This window comes from Aquarana catesbeiana, linkage group LG06 (genome assembly GCF_042186555.1).
Source record: "Aquarana catesbeiana isolate 2022-GZ linkage group LG06, ASM4218655v1, whole genome shotgun sequence".
In the NCBI taxonomy this organism is placed as follows: Eukaryota; Metazoa; Chordata; class Amphibia; order Anura; family Ranidae; genus Aquarana; species Aquarana catesbeiana.
In genome coordinates this window covers 105,010,465-105,030,592 of record NC_133329.1, presented here as the reverse complement: position 1 = coordinate 105,030,592, position 20,128 = coordinate 105,010,465, and the positions used below count along the sequence as shown (strand labels likewise).

The window sequence follows — 20,128 nt, the reverse complement described above, 5'->3', positions numbered from 1 at the left end:
CTGCACCCATCATTCAGATATCCCCGCACAAAGTCAAGGACGTTGTATGACGACATACCAAAAATGACACCCCAAAATAGATTCTCCTGCTCCTCCTGAGTACGGCAATACCACATGTGTGAGACTTCCATAGCCTGGCCACATACAGAGGCCGAGTACAGCCGACCATGGCCGAGTATGGCTGAGCATGGCAAAGTATGGCGGGGTATGGCGGGGCATGGAGGAGCATGGCGGGGCATGGCGGAGCATGGCGGGGTATGGCGGAGTATGGCGGGGTATGGCGGGGTATGGCAGGGTATGGCGGAGTATGGCGGGGTATGGCGGAGTATGGCGGGGCATGGCGGAGTATGGCGGGGCATGGCGGGGTATTGCGGAGTATGGCGGGCCATGGCGGAGTATTGCACAGGGTTGCACAGGATCATTGCAGAGTATTGCACAGGATCATTGCAGAGTATTGCACAGGGTTGCACAGGATCATTGCAGAGTATTGCACAGGATCATTGCAGAGTATTGCACAGGGTTGCAGAGTATTTCACAGGGTTGCAGAGTATTTCACAGGGTTGCAGAGTATTTCACAGGGTTGCAGAGTATTGCACAGGGTTGCAGAGTATTTCACAGGGTTGCAGAGTATTTCACAGGGCTGCAGAGTATTTCACAGGGTTGCAGAGTATTGCACAGGGCTGCAGAGTATTTCACAGGGCTGCAGAGTATTGCACAGGGTTGCAAAGTATTGCACAGGGTTGCAGAGTATTTCACAGGGTTGCAGAGTATTGCACAGGGCTGCAGAGTATTGCACAGGGCTGCAGAGTATTTCACAGGGTTGCAGAGTATTGCACAGGGTTGCAGAGTATTTCACAGGGCTGCAGAGTATTGCACAGGGTTGCAGAGTATTGCACAGGGTTGCAGAGTATTGCACAGGGCTGCAGAGTATTTCACAGGGTTGCAGAGTATTGCACAGGGCTGCAGAGTATTTCACAGGGCTGCAGAGTATTGCACAGGGTTGCAGAGTATTGCACAGGGCTGCAGAGTATTTCACAGGGTTGCAGAGTATTGCACAGGGCTGCAGAGTATTGCACAGGGCTGCAGAGTATTTCACAGGGCTGCAGAGTATTGCACAGGGTTGCAGAGTATTGCACAGGGTCATTGCAGAGCATAGGGGGGGATGGTTGAGCATGGATGGATGGATGTGACTGTACATGTCACTGAGCTGCGCTGTGGGCACTACACATCCAGCCCACAGCGCGGCTCCCATCCGATCTCTCCCCCTCTGTACCGATCGGTACAGAGAGGGGAGGGAGGAACCGGCGTCATGACATGACGCCGGTTTGTTTACATGTGATCGCTCCGTCATTTGACGGAGCGATCACATGGTAAACGGCCGCGATCAGCGGCCGTTTACCGTTTACCGTGATGCGCCGGGTCCAGAGGATGTTCCGTGTGCGCGCCCCAGGGGGCACGCGGGAGCAGTTTTCTGGAATCACGTCATATGACGTGATCCCAGAGTTATCCAGCCGCCCTGCAGCCGTCATTTGGCTATAGGGCGGTTGGCAAGTGGTTAAGTAGATTTTTAAACGTCATTTTTTTTTTAGTCCTCATGCACACGGACGTTTTTACAGCTGCTTTTTTGAGCTTTTTTTGCAGCTTAAAAAGGCCTGTCTATGTTAGTCTATGGCTTCATGCCCACCTAGGCATTTTTGAGCTGCAAGTGGCATAGGCGTTTTTAAGCTGTAAAAAAAACCCAGGACCAGTGGGTTCTGAGAGACGTTTTTCAGCTGTAAAAATGCTCTAACGCTGAAAAACGCTCAAAAACGCTCAAAAACGTCATTCACCAACGGTTTTTAACGTTTTTGGTCCATTGAAAAAAAAAAAAAAATTAAAAAAAAAAAAAAACGCTAAAAACCGCTAACGCGGAAAAACGCTCAAAAACGCTAAAAAACGCTATTGCAAAAACGCTGAAAAAAGCTGAAAAAAGTTTAAAAAAATCACTGCAAAGATACTGGCGTTTTCATAACGTTATTTTAACAGCCTGTGTGCATGAGGGCTTAGATTGTTCTCACACATGTTAAACTAACGCTTCGATAACGTTATTTTATTTTAACGTGTGAGGACAATTTAAGCAAATAACATTTAAAAATCAACTTAACCACTTGACCTTTGGAAGATTTTCCCCTTTCATAACCAGGCCAGTTTTTGCTATTTAACTGTGCTACTGACAATTGGGCAGCCATGCAGCACTTTACCCAAATTTATTTTATATCATTTTTTTCACGCAAATAGAGCTTTCTTTTGATCGTATTTGATCCCCACTAGGTTTTTTATTTTTTGATCATAGTTTGTAGACGCTATAACTTTTGCGCAAACTAATCAATATACACGTATTGGGATTTTTTTTTACCACAAATATGTATGATTACATATTGGCCTAAACTGATGAAGAAATTAGATTTTGTACATTTTTGTTTTGGGTATGTTTTATAGCAGAAAGTGAAAAATATTGTTTTTTTTTTCAAAATTGTCTGTCTTTTTTTGTATATAGCGCAAAAAATAGAAACTACTAAGGTGATCAAATACCATCAAAAGAAAGCTCTATTTGTGGGAAAAAAAAGGACATACATTTTTTGTGGGTACAGCGGCGCACGACCGCGCAATTGTCAGTTAAAGTAACGCAGTGCCGTATCACAAAAAATGGCCTGGTCATACAGGGGGTAAACCTTCCGGAGCTGAAGTGGTTAAAGCAGTGTTCTGCCCAAAAAAATAGAAATTAAAAGCCAGCAGCTACACATACTGCAGCTGCTGGCTTTTAACAATAGGACACTTACCTGTCCTGGAGTCCAGCGATGTCGGCACCGCAGCTGATGTTTCTCTCAGCTGTCAGGTGCTGCTGCCACCATTACGGATAAGGGTATCCAGCAGTGTAGCCTTATGGCTTCACGCCGGGAACCCTACTGTGCATGCGCGAGGCCCCGCTCCTCTCTCCTACTGGCCTGGCCACAGGGAGAGGAGGAGGGAGGAGGAGGGAGCCCCGTGGTGATGTCACAGGCCGCGGCCCAGACACCTGGAAGTGGGAATAGGATACCTGCCAAAGACAGGTATCCTGTCACCCCTCCCCCCCAAAAGGTGCCAATTGTGGCACCAGAGGGGGAGAGGAGACAAATGAGCGAAAGTTCCACTTTTGGGTGGAATTCCACTTTAAATAGGGCAGAACGCTGCCTGGCCATCCTGTGCCCAATCAGAAAGATTTCCAGAGGAGTCGCAAATCCTACGTTTTCCCTCTTCGTCAGGAACCTTTCCCTACTGCTAACACTGTCCCTAACAGGCGGGGTACCTTTCCCTATACTGCCCACAAGCGAAATGCACACCAAACACATTAGCCAGAACCTAAATAGGCTCTGCCTGACCCAAGATGGCTATCAGAGTCACATGGGGTGGCATCATCCTATAGGATAGGATGACCCAGGAAACCATAAAGGAACCCTGTTCTTCTTGACTTCCTCTCCAATAACAGTGCTGCTGCAGAGAGCGCCACCTGCAGTGGAGAAAGTAGACTGCACCTGCCTACACATGCACAATCTGTGGGCAATGACCCTTGTTCTGTGCAGAGGTGCACATGTACATGTTCTCCTGATGCCATTCTGACAGGCCTATTCATACTGGTGCATTGTCACAGCTAAACTGCACATGTTAACTATGCACTGTGTGCCGTGCAGTGTCATTTATTATACATGGTATACCAACACATTGTATGGTACAGCCCAATGCACAACACATATACCCATGCATTGTGGTGTGGTGTGTGCTGCATGTTCAAAAAATGAGTAATGTACATTTTTATATCTGTTGTGATGCAATGGCAATCTATGCATACTGAATGGCAGGGGCGTTGCTAGGTCTACAAAAGATCTGGGGCTAGAGCCCATAGCAGCAAAGTAAAGAAACTCCATATGCTTGGGCAGGCATACACATGTATATAATATACGTGTGTATGTGTATATCTATCTATCTATATATATATATATATATATATATATATATATATATATATATAGCTATCATTACATCAGGGTCCCAAGAGGGACCCCCCCTTACATCATGGTCCCCAGAGAGCCCCTCCTTACATCAGGGTCCCAAAAGAGTCTCCCCCTTACATCAGGGACCCAATAGAGCCCCTCCTTACATCAGGGTCCCCAGAGAGCCTCCCCCTTACATCAGGGTCCCAGAGAGCCTTACTCTTACATCAGGGTCCCCAGAGAGCCCACCCTTACCTCAGGGTCCCCAGAGAGGAGGCAGGTGGTGAGAGATGATGTCGTCTCTCTGCTCACTTTCCTGTCCGGCTCTCCTGTGCTGCCTGCCCGCTCTCCGGTGCTGCCTGCTGCACTCACAGCCCAGCTGCAGAGAGGCCACAGCCGTCTCTGAGAGACTCGGGGCTATGGGCCCCAGATTCGGGGCTGTAGCTGCAAAAGCCACCCCCTAGCAACACCACTGCTGAATGGGTTGCCTTAATGCAACGTGCATTAACGGGTGCATGTTAACTCATTGCAGTGGATCGCTTTAGTGTAACTGGGCCCTATGGGTGGCTTCCTCTTACTTCCTTTTGTGGGACAGAAGTAAATTGAAATCTCCCCAACTGGACAAAGACAGCAAAAAAATGCATGTTTTTGGCTTTGAATGAAATATAAAACTGAATAAGGTTCGCTTTAAAGTTCCACTGCCTAGACTTTAGACACAGATGAAAACAAAAAAAAGATTTAAAAAAAAAAAAAAAAAAAGATAAAAAGCAAACTGCACACATATTGGAATCACCTTCCTTGGTGAAGGGCTTAGCAATCCTACATGAGTCTAATCAAACATCATCAGTCACCCTGACCAGGCAGCATTGAGGCTGCTGCTGCTGATGCTTTCTAATGGAATTTGCATTATTACAGCCCATACCATTATTTCTTCTATAGTCTACATCAGTGGTCTCCAAACTGGGGCCTGGGGCCAGATGTTGCCCTTTGCTTGTCTTTATCCTGCCCTTGGGACTCTCTTCCTCATACTGACACCAACTATGGGGGCATAATTTTTGCCACTGACACCAACAATGAAGGGCTATGCCTCCGACTGATACCAATGATGAGGACCCATGCACCCACTGATACCATTGGGGGGAGTACTAGTCCTCCCACTGACGCCAATGATGGGCACTATTCTTCCCACTTACACCAACAATGGTGCTCTATTCTTCTCACTGACACCAATAATGGGGAACTATTCTTCTCACTGACACCAATAATGGGGAACTATTCTTCCCACTGACACCAATAATAGGGACCTATTCCTCCCACTGGCACCAATGATGGATGGAGTATTAATTTATTTTCAAATACAATAAAACATTCTGAATTATAATATATATATGTGTGTTTTGATCCCATTGCAGACATGATTTGTATAATTATTGGACTAACGCTTGCCCTGAGTTCTGTTTCGGCTTTGAAGATCGGAGCATTTAACATCCAGTCTTTTGGGGACTCTAAGATGTCAAAACCTGAAGTGACATCAATCATTATGAAGGTGAGGATTCATTTCACTTCAGAATAAAGTGAATGTATAGCCAAAACATACTGTTTTTTCGTTTTGAATAGAACAGGGCAGGGTTAAAGCGCCTGCCAGATTATATTTTCCGCTGCAGGTGTAGCACTGGGTAAATTTGCATTCACTTCCCCTCTTGGACAGGTGTCCTCATTAGACAAATTCCCCTCACCTTAAACTGAAGACAAGTCTAAAGCCTCGTACACACGGTACGATTGTTGGCAGGGGATTGTCTGTTGACAGACTGTTGTCCTAAAATCTGACCGTTAGTAGCTTCTTTTGAAAATTGTTGTCAAATTTTCGGCCAACAAATTTTGGATGACAGGCTAGTACATTTTCGACGGACAACGGTTTGACATCAGATTTTCATATGGTCAGTACACAAATCTGTCACACAAAAGTCGAAAGTACAAACACGCATGCTTGGAATCACTGCTCACCAAACACAAAATTAGCAGAAGGGGCCCAAAGGGTGGCGCTCAAGAGCTGAAATTCCTTGTAGTACGTCATTACATTTGTGTTTGTGGCACGACAATTGTGTACCGTTAGTATGCAAGACAAGATCCTGGCACACGCCCTTTTGACAAAAATCAGACGTTTGGTTGGCCAACAATTGTACCGTGTGTACGAGGCTTTACAAACATTGCAGAGTGTAAAACATTATGACTTTACCTTGCAGGGAAAAAAAAAAACAAGAAACTTACAGCAGTATACAACTGCTTTAAAGAGGTATTAAATCCCCAAACAAAAATGTAATATATTGCAGCCTAACAATTCTTAAATTTGATAGCTGCAGTTGTTTTCTCTCCTTTAGGCTTTTTTTTCTCCTGGCGATCCAACAAGTAACACACTTCCTGTCTTGGGGTGTCTCCACTCTATGAAGGAGTAATGGAGACACCCTTCAAGAGCAGCATTGTCAATCTGGGGAGAGGTTAGAGGTCTTCATGATTAAGCCCACAAGGGTGAAATGCGTTACATTGGAGCAGGGTGGAATGACAGATAGAAGTCAATGACTGTGTGAGAGTATAAAGTGATTTTAAGCACAGTCACATTCCTTTCTCCTTCTATCACAAACAAAGGGTAGTGTTGGGGAGAGGGTAGCGTTAGATGTACTTGCAGATTTAGATAGACTTCACTAACAAGTTGAAGTGGAACTAAACTCAGCTATTGTTACCTTTGTATCAGTGGTCCAACACTTGCAAGGTCCCTTGCTGACATCTTCTCCCCTAGTTCTCCTGGGGGCATGATGATGGCACTCCCTCGCATGTGCTGGACTGCAGTCAACGCAAGCACTGTGCCGAAATGTAAACTGAGCAACGCATGCGCAGCTCAGTATACATTCTACAGAATGACAGTAAGCAGGCAGGTAGGTTTAGCTTATTGCAAAACAGACATTGCTCACAGTTTTTTACTATTGAACTTTCATTTTGCTATAACGCCAAACTCCGCTCATCTTCCTCCTCCTCCCTCCCCCCCTCCCTTCACATTTTGCACATATTTTTGGGTGGGTACCTGGTTTTGACAGGAACCCGCTCCCCCACTTTCGGTCAGATCGCTGCAGAAATCCCACCACTATTCCCCCCCTCCCTCCTTCCTCTGCAGACTTCTGGGACACATCACAGGTCCCAGGAAGCTGCGGGACCAGTCAGATCAGATGGTGCAGCATGGCTCGCACATGTACAGTAAAAAGCCAGATGTGAAGCCGCAAGCAGTCACAGCCGGCTGCCCACAGTTAGCACGCCGGCACCAGTGGCCGAAGAACGGTGAAGAAACTGCCCGGGTGAGGACATCTCTGGATCCTGGGACAGGTGTGTGCTTGTTTATTAAAAGTCAGCAGCTGCAGTTTTTGTAGCTGCTGCCTTTTAATATTTCAAATAATGACTAAAGCACCTCTTTAAGCAATTACAGCAACTGTTTTTTTTTTACTTTTGGGGTAAAGGTATTACATAAATAAATAAAAGCTGACCATGTAAGCAACCCTGTCAGTGGTTACCACGATTGCAGAGCAATTTAGGTGCCATTCAAATGAATGGCATGTCAAATGTGCATTCTGCGATCTGTCTTTCACACCTCGCCGCTTTGAAATCGTGGGTAGAATCGCGGCAATTCAAAACGCAGAGGTGTGAATGCAGCCAGACTCTGTAGGGGGCATATCAGACCTCTACAAGGTGATTACTGCTTGCACACAGAGAGCAAAGTTCCTACTCTGCATGTGGCTGGCAGGGGATAGGCTTTTCTACTGTGGCTGCTTTTTGTAGAAAAAAAACTGTACTTTGTACACCTGTCATTTTTTGCAGCTGGGATTCATTTAGCTAATTTAAAATGAAGGTTTGTTTGGGCATTCATAAAAGCTGATGAGCCAACAGGTATGGCCTATAAATGCGCTCAGATTTAGTTGCCCATCTTCCAGAATTGGCAGGTTGCTGGCCTGAGCTTGTCTTGATGGTTCCTTCTTGCATTCGCAGATATTACCTCGCTATGATATTGTGCTGATTCAGGAGGTCAGGGACTCTGATCTCAGTGCTGTTGAAACAATGATGAGTGAACTGAACAGGTAAGAATGTACTTGTCACCATTAAGCTGTTCTTTTTATAGACTGCTTTTTCCATTCTACATAAAGCTTCTTCTAAAGTAACAGAATTGTACTACCAGCAGACATCATGCTAGCTAAGTGTACCTCCCTTCCAATTAGAGTTGACTCTTTTACCTAGGACCAAACTTATTTAAGCAAAATACTGAACCTCGTGAGATGTGGCATACAGCTTTTGAAGAAGGTTGATTCATTTCTTATTATTTTGCATAATGCCGCGTACACACAACCGGACTTTCCGGCAGAAAAGGTCCGACGGAATCATTCCGTCGGACATTCCGATCGTGTGTGGGCTTCATTGGACTTTTTCTTTCTATAATTCTGACGGACCTAGAAATAGAACATGTTTCAAATCTTTCCGATGGAATCAGTTCCTGTCGGGAAAACCGCTCGTCTGTATGCTATTCTGACTGACCAAAAACGACGCTAGGGCAGCTACTGGGTATTGGCCATTGAACTTCCTTTTTCTAGTCCCGTCGTACATCATCGCTTTCTAAATGATCAGACTTCGATGTGATTGTGTGTAGGCAAGTCCGTTTCAGCAGAACTCCGACGGAAAGTCCGGTCGTGTGTACGCGGCTTTAGATAACGATATGTGCCCCACTGTATGTGCTGTATAACAAATTTGAGGATTTCTACCTTATTTCAGAGCGCCGCTCGGAGCTCATGTGAATGTTCGCCGCTCTCCTCTCCCAGTCTGACAGCCACAGCGGGAGGGGCCGAGAACCCCCTTTGGCGTCAACCGAGAGGAGGGGAGGAGAGAGGCGGGCGGTCGCGTTAGCAGAGGCATGTAAACTGACTATGCTGTCAGGGCTCAGCAGTCATGATAAAACATGGTCAGTTTACAGGAGGGAGGGCAGAACCAGGCAAGATCAGCCAGGTATTTTAGATTATAGAAAAAGACAAATTACACAGCACAATCACTGTGCTGTTTTGCATGCTTTAAGGGAACAGGATTATTATTATATATATATATATATATATTTTTTAGGGTTACAAACACTTTAAGACACTTTATACAGTATTGCGTGTGTATGTTTTAGTTTTATATTAAAAATTATTTACTTTAATTGCAGCCATTGTAAAGAACCTCAGTATTCCTATGTGGTCAGTGATTCTTTGGGACGGGATGCTTACAAGGAACGCTACCTGTTTGTCTTTAGGTGAGATTTACCTTTGAGAAGCCTGTAATCAAATATAGTCTTTTTGTATTTTACCAAGGACACAATATACCAGGTCTATGTATTATTTTGGCTGTTCACACTAAAATGCTACAGATGCTGGTTCACTTATTACTATACTATATGAATGGAGGAGCATGTGACTACCTTCTTTTTGCTATGTGACAGCCCCGATGCTTGGAGATAGGATTAGAGCTGTCCTTCATCTCTGTAAAAAAAATGACTATAGCGAATTGGAGCTTTCGTAGAGGATTCTTTTCTCATTCCCAGGATGCTGACTGGAGTGGTGGGGGCATAATATGTAATATTGTCCTGCTGGGGTGGATTGCATTAAAGTGATCTTGCTTCTTTGGCCCGCATGGGTAAAGCACATGGTAACGTGTGTGTTGCAACAACACACTCTGTTGTGGTGTGAATGGCCTTCCAGAGGTTGGAGAAATTGGGGTCCTCAGGATTTTCACTGCAGGGCTCAAACATAGTTAGGAACCCTGGTTCAGGGAAAATTTAAAATGGCACTCTGCTACTTTTGAGCATCAAAAGAGACAAGGTATTACTCAATCTGCATTATGTCTAGGTCAGACATGTGTGGAATGAAAAAAATTGTTTTGATTAGTTCATTAACTCATTTTGTTTAGTTAAATTAGTTAAATTCGCTTTCAGAATTCATTTAGTTTCATTTTGATTATTTGCTTTCGAATACAATTTAAATTTTCCGAATTCAACCGATTTGAATTCAATTCAACTGAATTTGGAAAATTTGAATTCAATTTTTTTTTTTTAATTCGAATGCACCTGCTGAAGTTTTCACATGTAAGAATTGCAATATGTTTACATTTCATATTCGATCACAAATTGGAATCATATTCGACTTTGAATTTCTTTATTTTCGGACAGAGGATTCGTTTACATTTATTATTATTGTGATTTGGAATTCGGATACATCCGATTTTCCAAATAACGAATAATGTGTCCAAATTTTGATTTTTGATGAATCAAATGTCTAGTTTAGGTCAATGATTCAAAAAGTGATGAGGATAGAAGCCAGATAACTAGGAATTTTCAGAAGGTTAGCAATGGTAGCAATTTCCTTAGTACATATGCTATAAACCTATTGATATAAGTGGATGCTTTATTCCGTGCTGTAGGTGCCTATAATTTAATATCATACTGTGTATAGAACTCTAGGAGAAGCAGTGAGCCATTACTGAAACGGGTAGGGGAGGATTTTGGGAAATGTTACTTACTAGTTGAAAACTGCAGTCATGGCTGAAAGGAAAACAATTTTTTAGGATAATTGCAATGTTAATGCAATGTTTATTAGCTCATATAGATGATTTTATATGTGCTATATCTGGAGTTGCACTTTAATTCTTGGAATGTTACACCCACTTTTAGGAATGACAAGGTCACTGCACAGGACTCCTACCATTACCACGATCATAACCTGTACACTGGAGAAGACACATTTAGCAGAGAACCATTTGTGGTCCACTTCAATTGCCCAAAGACAGGTCAGAGTGATGTTCTTAATTTCACTACCCAATAAACTGTATGATACAGGAAGCAGTCTCATCTAGAGATGTGCACGAAGTGAAAATATGTTTTCTTTTGGGTTCGTTAATAAGTTAATAATTTAGTTTTGTCATATTCGTTATGTTAGAATAATTTGTTTTCGGAATTTTCTTTCTACATTTGGTTAATATATTATTTCTTTTTTAATTGATTCCAATTGTGGAATCTATTCTTTTATTTTATTTTCTGTTCTATTCTTTTCAAAATGTTTCAAATTTCAGAAGACGGCTATAATATTATTATTATTATACAGGATTTATATAGCGCCAACAGTTTGCGCAACGCTATACAATAAAAAGGGGGGAAGTACAATTACAATACAGTTTAATACAGAAGGAATCAGAGGGCCCTGCTCGTGGAGTTTACAATCTAAAGGATATATTCATTCTATTTTATTCCATTCTAATCTAGACTATTCGATTTTTTTTCTATTCTATTCTTTTCTCCTCTATTCTTTTCTATTCTATTCTATTCTATTCAACTATATTCTGTTTTATTCTATTCTTTTTATTTTATTCTATTCTGTTTTATTCTTTTTTATTCTATTCAATTCTTTTCTACCTGTTTCTATTTTATTCTATTCCTTTCAATTCTATTCTATTTCTTTTATATTCTAATCTATAAGGCAGCCTAGGGTCTTGTTCACAATATGTGCAGAGACGTCAGTTCTTCTGCATGTGTTCTGCAAGAGCACAAAAAAAAAAAAATGTTCTCTATGTGCCCTGTTCACACCACAACACTGGTATCACATGCAGATCTGCAACGTGTATGCAGTTTTCTGAGCTGAAAAAAAAACTGACGTGACATCAACACTTTAGTGTGAACAGGGCACATAACTGATGTGCATCAAAACTGATGCCAACATGCATAAAAACTCACTGAAACGTGCATAAAAACTGATGTAAACTCATGTCTTTGCAAGTGAAATCTGTGCGGTCTAGGTTTATAAGAAAAAGTGAAATTCAGGTGGTTTCTATGAGTTGCTTCATGTTTTGCATAATCATAATGTGACTGAAGTTTCATTACATAATAGCCAAGCCACCTAGAAATTTTAGGTTTAGAGTTTGAGTAACCAAGTGGTTTCTCATATATACTAAGGACCCTCAACAATGAGTTTTCTTAGCTAAGACAACTGACTCTGTCCCTACTTATACCCTGTATTTTGTGTTTTTGGCCACCTTGGTGTGTTACAATGACTTCTTTTGTGTTCTCTGTATTATTATTATTATTATAATACAGGATTTATAAAGCGCCAACAGTTTGCGCATCGCTTTACAACATGAGGGTAGACATTACAGTTACGATACAATTCAATACAGGAGGAATCAGAGAGCCCTGCTCGTTAGAGCTTACAATCTGATATAAAATGAATTAAAAATCTAACAGGTAGAGTGGAATCTACTTGGAATGGCCATGGTAGGTGTGCATAACTGAATTTAAAGCAAGCCTGTCATAAGTTGGAACCATGTGACCTAACCTCATAAATATAGAATGGTTGCCTCTTGATTCCGCTTGGTAGCAGTATTTTGCCCATCAGAGCAAAACAAGATGTTCAAGTGGAACCACCAGGAGCACATGCTAAATTTCCTATCACCACCATTTATGGATTAGGGGATTAGGTAACTACCAGATAACAGTAATTGTGCTAAAACAACAAAATGTTAACATGGGTAATAGCCTTCTCCTACTCTACTAAAAGTGAATGTAATAATCACCTTCCTTGTTTCTCTTGGAGATTTACCCCAATGTCCTGGTCACACACCATCACACATGAGGGAAAATCTGAAGGATACAGGAAGATGCAAAAGTTGACAGATGTTTTAGTCTCACTCTTAATTTAAAAAATTAAAGTTAGAGACATGGATTCATTTACAGGGCTAAAACTTAGCATTGGGCAAATTAATTATGACTGATATAAGAAACTGTTTTGTGGACTGTCCCTGTGGTATCTCTAGAAAAAAAAACGACATATTATTTTAAGTGGACTAAATCTTTAAGTAAACCAGAAGCAATAAATAAATACCAATACAGGGCCATATATGTCATAATATCATTTTTTTCCCCAGCAATTCAAGATTTTGTGCTGGTTCCTCTACACGCTGCACCTAAGGATGCTGTTCGTGAAATAGATGCCTTGTATGATGTTTACCGTGATGTGTTGGACAAATGGCAAACTGATGTAAGCACTGTGACCCTGCATGTATAATGATTTTTTTTAATATATAACAATATTCCACATTTTATAGTATGTACTATAGAAAAATTTGACATTTACCTTCCATGGAAATTCCACATGTACATCTAGAAGAGAAATCCACATGGTTGATTATAGTGCTGTATTGTAAATGGTGGTGTTGCATATAGAGCACCAATCTCATTGGCTGCTTTCTAAGAAAGTATACAAATGGGTGTTATGGTTTGTTTTCTGTAAAGGAATGATTTTGCTGCTACTAGCCACCAGTCTGGATCTCTCTTTCATGACCTAGATACATACAGTGCTGTGAAAAAAGTATTCCTGATTTTTTATTTTTTGCATATTTGTCACACCTAAATGATTCAGATCATCAAACAAACTTTAATATTACACAAAGATAACCCGAGTAAATACAAAATACATTTTTTAAATGGTGATTTCATTTATTAAGGGAAAAAAGCTGCTCAAACCTGCTTGGCCCTATGTGAAAAACAAAATGCTCAAATTACTTGATTCAAATCATGGAGAGTGTATGGCCTCACAATATGAAATACGCAAGATATATCTTAGAAAAATGTACCATCGTCCAAATTTTTTAGGGAGAAAATTTGGGAGTATGGGCCCCACCTCCAACTCACCAAGAAAAAGACAGCAGGTGGACTATTGCGGTACATATACAAAGGGTAAAGCTAATAATGCAAATTACTGATAAAAATTTTTCACAAAATTTATTAATACAAAAAAATAGCAAAAAGACAAAACATGTCATTTAAAAGGTTCAGATGACATGATCTTTCGACATGTTTCGCGGTTTTACCACTTCATCAGGACAATATATCTGTAAAAATACATATCAGAGTACAGAGATAAATGTCATATATAAGATTTCACACAATTACATAATGGGGGAGATAAAGTGAGGAAATGGAACTGCTTACCCGAGCCTCGGGGTGTGCAGCAACGAAATAACCCGGCTGAGCCTCCCCCAGCGATTGGGAAGGGGATATACAGCACCGGCCAAAGTCTGAATAAAGTAAGTATGGAGATGAAAAATCGTATGCTAATGCAGGTGTCGGTCATAAATAGTGAAGTGATCAGTTAGCAACGAGAATAGAAAAGACAGCCAGCATGTGGGAGGGTCGTGTGGGGATGATATCATTCCCACTTCCCTCTCCCCTTTCCCATCCCCACACGACCCTCCCACACGCTGGCTGTCTTTTTTAACTACTCCCTTCTGTTCCTCCATGCCTGGGTACAGAAAACGGGGTTGTTCTTGGAAAAACAATCGGCCGAAGGATCGACCGGAAGTCAAGAGCAAAGCAGCAGCCACTGTCTGTAATACCCTGGCCAAGCAGACTGAGGAGATGTGCATGATGGCTGAGTCTCTTCCAGAACCAGATCTCTCTGCGTCCTCCTTGGAGTTTGCTGACATAATACAGGCTATTACTGCTTGCCGTACCACACTAACGGACAAAATAGATCATGTCTACATGGAGCTCAGACTGATCCGGCGGGACCTGGACACGTTCCGAGGCCGCATGGCAGAGGAGGAGCAGCGGGTCTCCTCGGCTGAGGACATGCAAAGGGACCACTCGGCAAACCTCCACGCGCTGAAAGTCAGGGTCAAGCACCTGGAGGCTAGAGCGGATTATGCCGAAAATCAGAACCGTCGCAATAACTTGCGTGTTGGATAGCAACATGGTTTAATATCTTACTTCTGGTATCTCACTTCCTGTTTGACACAGCCAGGTAGGAATGAAACACATCAAAGCTTTGTGATCAGAAGAACAATGCCTTGGCTCAAGCCCACCTGCTGTGACATGTGTGAGTACAAGCTTCAAAGAGACCACTGCTGCAAAGATGTCTATTGAGATTTGACACAGGGCTGATAGAGACGCTGGCCCTGGGGGACAATAAAGCATGCCTCCTGGAGAATGGGCAGACATTTGAAATGATACCTCTATAAAAGGCAAATGGGGGTGGCTACGAGTGGGCGTGTATGTTTGAATGTAAGGGACATACAGGCTTTTGTTCCCTCTCTTGGTTGCTGAGAAGCCTGCTGTAAGGTCATCCCCTTTGCTATCTTGGGACCTTGCTCTGACCGAGGGCTTGGGCCTATATTCCATGAGGCCCAGACCCCTTTTATCATCCAGAACCCGCAGAGGAAACCATGTGTGATAAGTATCCTTGATATTTCATTGTTGTTATATGTTGTAGAGATGTGCTGTTAGTATAATGTGTTCTGATTGTAAGCTATGTAACATTGTAATACCCTTTTAGTACTTTTATGATAGTTTCCTAACTCCTTGGGAAATAAAATAAGATATTATTTTACTAGCAGCACCGTGTGTTTGGTTTCATAGCTAACCTGGTATTATTGTGATATTAACAATAGCATATGCTCAGAGTTTAATAGGCCAACTAATTATAGGGACTAGACAAATTAATACACAGATATAATTATTAATATCATTAATATCATAAATATCATTTGACCATGTCCGAACTTACCTCCGAGCCAAAAGCTTTAAGTATAGTATGCTTTTCCCAGCGAGACTCTGGTTTCAAGACGGAGAACAGGTGCCCTTCTTCATGTCACCTGAGGAGGCATCCTCCTGGCTGGATACTGTTAGTTTAGGGTGATGTCGGCTGCTACCTCCTACTTTCCTGGACTACCTATGGCCTTACATAAACTACAGGATCCTGCTCTTTTGGGATGCCCTGCGGCTCACGAGATTGCTGCCCGAGGTGGGAACTGATCTTGTCGACCTATGTATGTCTCGCCTAAGTCCTAGCACCTGTAGCCTCGTGGAAACTGAGCTACATTTTTGCCTTTTATTTTTCTTTTTGTTCCCAGATGTTTATTAGCTACCCAGGACGTTTCTGTGAACTGTAACAATTTCTGTACCCCCAGATTGCTGGGTGATCTGCACTCCACTTATCCTCCAGATGACCCTAGCTGTTATGGGTTAACAGATTTATGCACTGTATGCCTGTTGCACATGTTGCCTCCGTTGCATGGCAACCTGCTGTGCCTGGGTTGGGAAGATATACCTCTCCCAGTTTTAGGGGGGTCGGTGGGGTGGGGGGGTGTTCTGTTACTTTCTTTATTATTTTCTTGTTTTTTATGAATGTATGTAAGTGACACAATTAGTCGTACCTAATGTATGCTTAACCCCACTGGGCAATTCGGCGGCTGGCATCCTGCCGTGTGGATGTGGTCCATCTCCGCTGGCACCGATCCCTGAGTCTCCTTCTATGATGTTGGTCCTAGTGCTCTGATGACAACCCTTACTGTGATCTCCTGGAACACCAGAGGCCTTAACTCTCCTATAAAGAGGTCCTTGGTACTCCAGTTTCTAAAGACCTATAATCCTCATATCTGTGTGTTCCAGGAGACTCATCTAGTGGGGAGGAAGACTCTCAGTCTTAGAAAGCCCTGGGTGGGCCACCACTATCACTCAAGCTATTCTAATTTTGACAGGGGTGCGAGTATTCTGATACGTAAATCCTTACCCTTTAGACTGCTGGACCTGGTGCGTGACCCAAATGGATGATATGTGGTGATTCATGCTATAGTGGAGTCTTTAGAAGTTGAGCTGGTAGGACTCCATATACCTCCCTCTGCCTCTATTAAGTTGCTTCATAAGCTTACTTCTCTCATTGCCAAGTACCGTACAGACAACGTGATTTTCATGAAAGATTTTAATATGCCACCTAACCCTGAACTTGACCGGTTCACCTCCGTAGGCGGCTCCTCATTGGACCTCTCCACGCACCAATGCTGCTTCAGCTGTCCCTGGAGGGGCATCCCTCAGATAAATTGTGGAGATTATCCAGATTCTGGATCTCCAACCCTGAGGTGGACTCTGGGCTTAGTCAGCAGATCCATGCATACTGGTCCCATAATCCTGGGTCTGCCTCAGAGTCTGTGGTGTGTGATGCCTTCAAGGCTTTCTGTAGGGGTCACTATCAGACGCTCATAGGAGGGATTCGCAGACAGATGAAAGCTGAATTAGTTAAAGCTGGGGACGCAGCTAACTCCTTGGAGAAACAGTACGTCCAGACCAAGAATCCGCTGATCCATGAACAGCTTCAGGAAAGTACTAGAGCTGTCCTTCTGCTTCGTACTTCCCTGACTAAAAAAAAAAAGGACTTCAGCAGTCTCAAAGAATCTTTGAGGAGGGTGAACGGAATGGTAGGTTGCTATCCTGGCTGGCCCGTGAGCAGTCGTCCTCTATGAGTATTCCCTGCATAGTCGACATGGATGAGACCCAACAGACTGTGTCTAGGACAATTACTGACTGTTTCACTTCATATCACACTGCACTTTACTCCTCCCAGGTAAACTACTCTATGGAAGACCCTCACATATATCCTTCTGACATTGATTTCCCTTTCCTCACCACGACTTACAGAGACCAGCTCGACTCTCCTATTACCCTTAAGGTGGTTCAGTGGGCGATGTCCTCTCTCCAGGCAGGTAAGACGCCAGGGCCTGACGGATTCCCCACTGAATTCTACAGGAACTATCTAGAGGACTTGGCACTTAGAATCCACTCTTACTGTCTTCCTTGGGGGAGGGATCCTTGCCGGCCTCCTTGTCAGAGGCTCTGATAGTAGTGGTCCCCAAACCTGGCAAGGACCTGGAACTCTGTAAATCTTACTGTCTGATATCTTTGATAAATGTGGATGTCAAGCTCCTAGCAAAGATACTGGCGAACCGTTTGAACAGGGTAGTTACATCCTTGGTGCATTCGTAGATTGTTTACCCATATAAATCTGGCCGAGGAAGGCAGTTCAGTGGTGGTTGCAGCGTTAGATGCCGAGAAAGCATTTGACTCGATTGAGTGGCTTTTTCTCTGGCAGGTGCTAGAATGCTTTGGCTTTGGACCTAGGTTCATCTCCCTGATTCAACTCTTGTATAGGAATCCAACCGCCAGAGTCAGAGTTAATGGCCTATTGTCTGCTCCCTTCCATCTAAACAGGGGAACCAGACAAGGCTGCCCCTTCTCCCCAGGGCTCTTTGCTTTGGCAATGGAGCCCCTGAAAATCTTCTTGTGCCAGGACCCCAGGGTGAAGGGAATTCCAGTTGGAGTACTTCAAGAAAAGGTATCTCTTTATGCGGACGATGAGTTGTTATACCTGGCTGAAGTCTGCTTTAGAGATAATTGACCAATTTTGCCGGTTTCCTGGGACCCGTGTCAATTGGGACAAGTCAGTCCTGTTTTCCCTTCACCCCTCGGGCTCTGGAGTGGACACTCAGACCCTCCTTCAGTGGGTAGAGGCGTTTACATACTTGGGGGTAAAAGTTAGAGGATCCCTACTTGCTTATTTGGAAGACAACCTTATGCCCTTGGTCACCCAGTTCAATAGGAAGTGCCATTCATGGAAGACACCCTGCCACTGTCGCCAGGTAGGTAGGGTAAACCTACTGAAAATGGTTTACCTTCCCAAATTTTTGTATTTCTTCAGAAACACTCCGATCCCTATCCCTAACTCTCTTTGTCTGGGCAGGAAAAACCCCACGATTGGCAAAGCGAACGCTACAACTCCCTCTTTCTTAGGGGGGCTGGCAATGCCTCACTTCCAACTTTATTACTTAGCAGCAGTACTAGTGACTGTCCGCTGGTGGTTTAGCCAACCCAGACAAAACCCTGCAGTGTTATTGGAGGCACCTATTTTAGGGTCCTATGCAGACCTGAGCAATCTAGTTTATAGGGGACCCAAGGCCCATCCTGCAGTGACAACCCTAATGAAAACAATTGTTCGTGTATGGCAGCAAGCAGGGGATATCTACAAGACGGATTCTACCCTGTCCCCTCATACCCCCTTATGGGGTAATCCACTGCCTAAGCATTGTTATCAAGTACCAGATCCCCAGCTCTGGGCATCCAAGGGAATTATAACTCTCAAACATATTTTCACAGAAGGATCTCTCTCCTTCTCGGTGCTGCGAGAGAAATACGCTATACCCGCCTCTATGGCCTTCGCATACTACCAGCTTAGACACGCGACACAGGCACAATTACCTAGCCCTATAACCCTTCAAACGGACCCGACGGAGCGCCTACTGGTTTTGAAAAACCTCTATCTCCCCTTTACTTCTATCTTGCCTCAGCTCACACGACCACTCTGAGGACAGTATACGACAAGTGGAGGGCTGACATACCGGGGTTGACTGAGGAGGACTGGGAGGACTTGGTGAGTGGCTATATCACTAAAATGATCTCTGCTAGAGACCGTTTCATCTAACTTAAATTCCTTCATAGAGCCTATTTTACCCCGGTAAGATTAGCCAAAGTTTATCCTGAGACAAGTCCCATCTACTCTAGGTGCTGTTCCTTCCCGGGAACATTCTTCCACATGGTATGGGAATGCCCCCTTATCCATCAGTTTTGGGAAAAAGTAATTGGGGCTTTGAATGATTTTGGAGACTGGTCCCTTAGACAGAATACGGCCTTAGCGCTACTTTGCACCATGAAGGACATTGTGGCCTCCAGGCATGTGAAATTATTGCTCTTCTATACTCTATACTACACCAGAAGAGAGATTCTCCTTAGGTGGAAACAACCAACGCCAAAAAAATTTGATAAGGTCTGGTCACAATGGATCAACGCACACGGCTCAATCTCTTAAGATCATTGTATTATCCTATGAGCTGTTCCTTTGCTGACGTTCTATGACTATATTGTCCTGTGAGATGCTCCTATGTTAGTATCCTTCCATCCCCCCCTCACTCCCCTCCTTCATAGGGCACTATGATGACTGTGATTGTCGTATTGATTTCTATGCTTGATTGTACACCAGAAGAAACGTCAAATTCTGACCTCTTACACGCCTTGGCTTCTTAGCCTATCAACTTCCTTGTATTGACTGTGTATTGTGTCACTGTTAACGTGTATAAATCACTTTGTTTCTTTTTGAATAAAAATTCATCTGTTAAAAAAAATTGTATTGCTCTATTTTGTGAAACTAATAAAAATTATTGAAACAGAACTTTTTGGAAGATGCGTCCCC

General features: G+C 43.3%; 1 protein-coding gene across 2 annotated transcripts in view; it reads left to right on the top strand.

The window, feature by feature from the left end:
* The window catches only part of LOC141148823 (deoxyribonuclease-1-like), a 56,727-nt gene that overhangs the window by 12,650 nt on the left and 23,949 nt on the right, over positions 1-20,128 (top strand). For both annotated transcript variants that reach the window (XM_073636595.1, XM_073636597.1), the window contains 5 exons: positions 5,420-5,553; positions 8,037-8,125; positions 9,238-9,324; positions 10,738-10,853; positions 12,981-13,093. In XM_073636595.1, coding sequence (XP_073492696.1) covers positions 5,422-5,553; positions 8,037-8,125; positions 9,238-9,324; positions 10,738-10,853; positions 12,981-13,093 — 537 coding nt within the window. In that variant the 5' untranslated portion in view covers positions 5,420-5,421. The remainder of the gene's footprint in view (positions 1-5,419; positions 5,554-8,036; positions 8,126-9,237; positions 9,325-10,737; positions 10,854-12,980; positions 13,094-20,128) is intronic.